This window comes from Venturia canescens, chromosome 10, assembly GCF_019457755.1.
Source record: "Venturia canescens isolate UGA chromosome 10, ASM1945775v1, whole genome shotgun sequence".
NCBI lineage: Eukaryota > Metazoa > Arthropoda > Insecta > Hymenoptera > Ichneumonidae > Venturia > Venturia canescens.
In genome coordinates, this window is record NC_057430.1 from 4,210,630 (window position 1) to 4,212,445 (window position 1,816).

The following is a 1,816-nucleotide window of genomic DNA, read 5'->3' on the forward strand; positions in this document are numbered from 1 at the left end:
ATTTGGAAGAAGAAATTTTTATGGCTCAACCTGAAGGTTTTACCCATACTGACTCTGATCTTGTTTGCAAGCTCAATAAGAGTCTATATGGGCTCAAGCAATCACCACGCTGTTGGAAAAAAAAATTTGTGGAATTTTTAAAGAAATTAGGTTTCAAACAATTAGAGGCCGACAAATGTGTGTTCTATGCAAAAATCAATGGGGAAGAAATCTTTCTAGCTCTATATGTTGACGATGGATTAATCATGTTCAAAACAGAATATTTAATGAACAAGATTATTGAAGAACTTAATGCCAATTTTGAAATAACTATTGGGAATTCGAATTATTTTGTTGGTCTTGAAATAAAACGAGACAGAAAAGCAAAGAATGTCTTCATCAACCAACAAGGATACATCAATAGAATTTAAAAAAAATTTAACATGCAAGAATGTAAACCGAATTCAGTACCAGCGGATCCTAATGCTCCTCTTTCTAATGAGCAGAGTCCTGTAAATGACGAAGAAAAAGTCAGTATGCAAGAAATGCCATACAGAGAAGCGGTTGGTTGTCTTATGTTCGCTGCAATTCTAACACGACCGGATATTATGTACGCGGTGAGTCAAGTTAGTCGATTCCTCAATAATCCTGGAAAAGAACATTGGAAAGCGGTGAAACGAATCCTAAGGTACATTCAAGGAACCAAATATATGGGAATTAAATACAGTGGGAGTCATATAGATTTTACTGCTTATTCCGATGCTGATTTTGCGGGTGATGTGGATACAAGGCGATCAACGACCGGCTATATAACTCTAATGGCGGGAGGTCCCGTAATATGGTCATCGCATCGACAAAAATGTATATCGCGTTCAACGACTGAAGCGGAATATGTAGCAGCTTCAGATGCTTCTCAAGAAGTGACTTGGCTCCGAATTCTACTCCAAGAACTTTGTGTTGATTTGAAGAATCCAACACCTCTTCACATGGACAACCAAAGTGCTATTCGCTTAACAAAAAATACGGAGCATCATAAGAAAACTAAACACATCGACATCAAATATCATTATATTCGGGAATGTGTTGAACACGGTGCAATAAAAATCATCTATGTTTGCACAGAAGAGCAATTGGCTGACATTTTGACAAAAGCGGTGCCTCGTGATAAATTTTTAATAAATCGAACGTCACTTTCAATTCATCAGTAAATAACGAGTGGGAGTGTCGCTATATATTGGTTCAATCGTTATTTGTTTTGTTTAAAGTGAAGATTATTCCGTTGCCTACTCAAGTTATGAAATCATGATGTACGTCATATGTTATATGGAAGTCAGTTGTCTGTGAACCGTCTCCTAAAAAGGATCTGTATTTTTCCTTCTATCAATAAATTTTCATCGTATAATCAAAACTGGCAATACAGCGGCACTTGTTCTAAGTGTAAATTTCAAAATTTATTACTAAATTTTTCAACATGGCGTGCAATCGATTATAAAAACAAGTCTCGAATGTGCGTATATATGTATTCAGATGGCTCCCATCGAAATTTTTAATTGCGTATTTTAAATGAAAAGTGATGGGCCGGACAAGTACTTTTTTTTTTTTTTTTTTTTTTTTTAATTCGTATTGTCCCCCCGCGTAGAGGCTTTCGCCTATTGCAGGGTCGGCCCGGGTCAGTAGCCAGTCCCCCCTGGGGGTCTGGTCCGGATCAGTAACCAGTCCCCCATGCGGCCGCACCCGACATCCCCCTCTGTAGCGCATTTGCCATGGCACTCGATTCCATGGGCACAGGGAAATTGCGGAAAACCTGTGCCACTACAGCCCGGCCCTGAGCTCGCCT

At 38.8% G+C, this 1,816-nt stretch overlaps 1 protein-coding gene across 1 annotated transcript; it reads left to right on the top strand.

Moving 5' to 3' along the window:
* Positions 1–422: 422 nt before the first annotated feature.
* On the top strand, positions 423–1,187 carry LOC122417478 (secreted RxLR effector protein 161-like). The gene has a single exon (XM_043430998.1). It carries the CDS (start codon positions 423–425, stop codon positions 1,185–1,187), a length of 765 nt encoding a protein of 254 aa, XP_043286933.1.
* Positions 1,188–1,816: the final 629 nt, after the last annotated feature.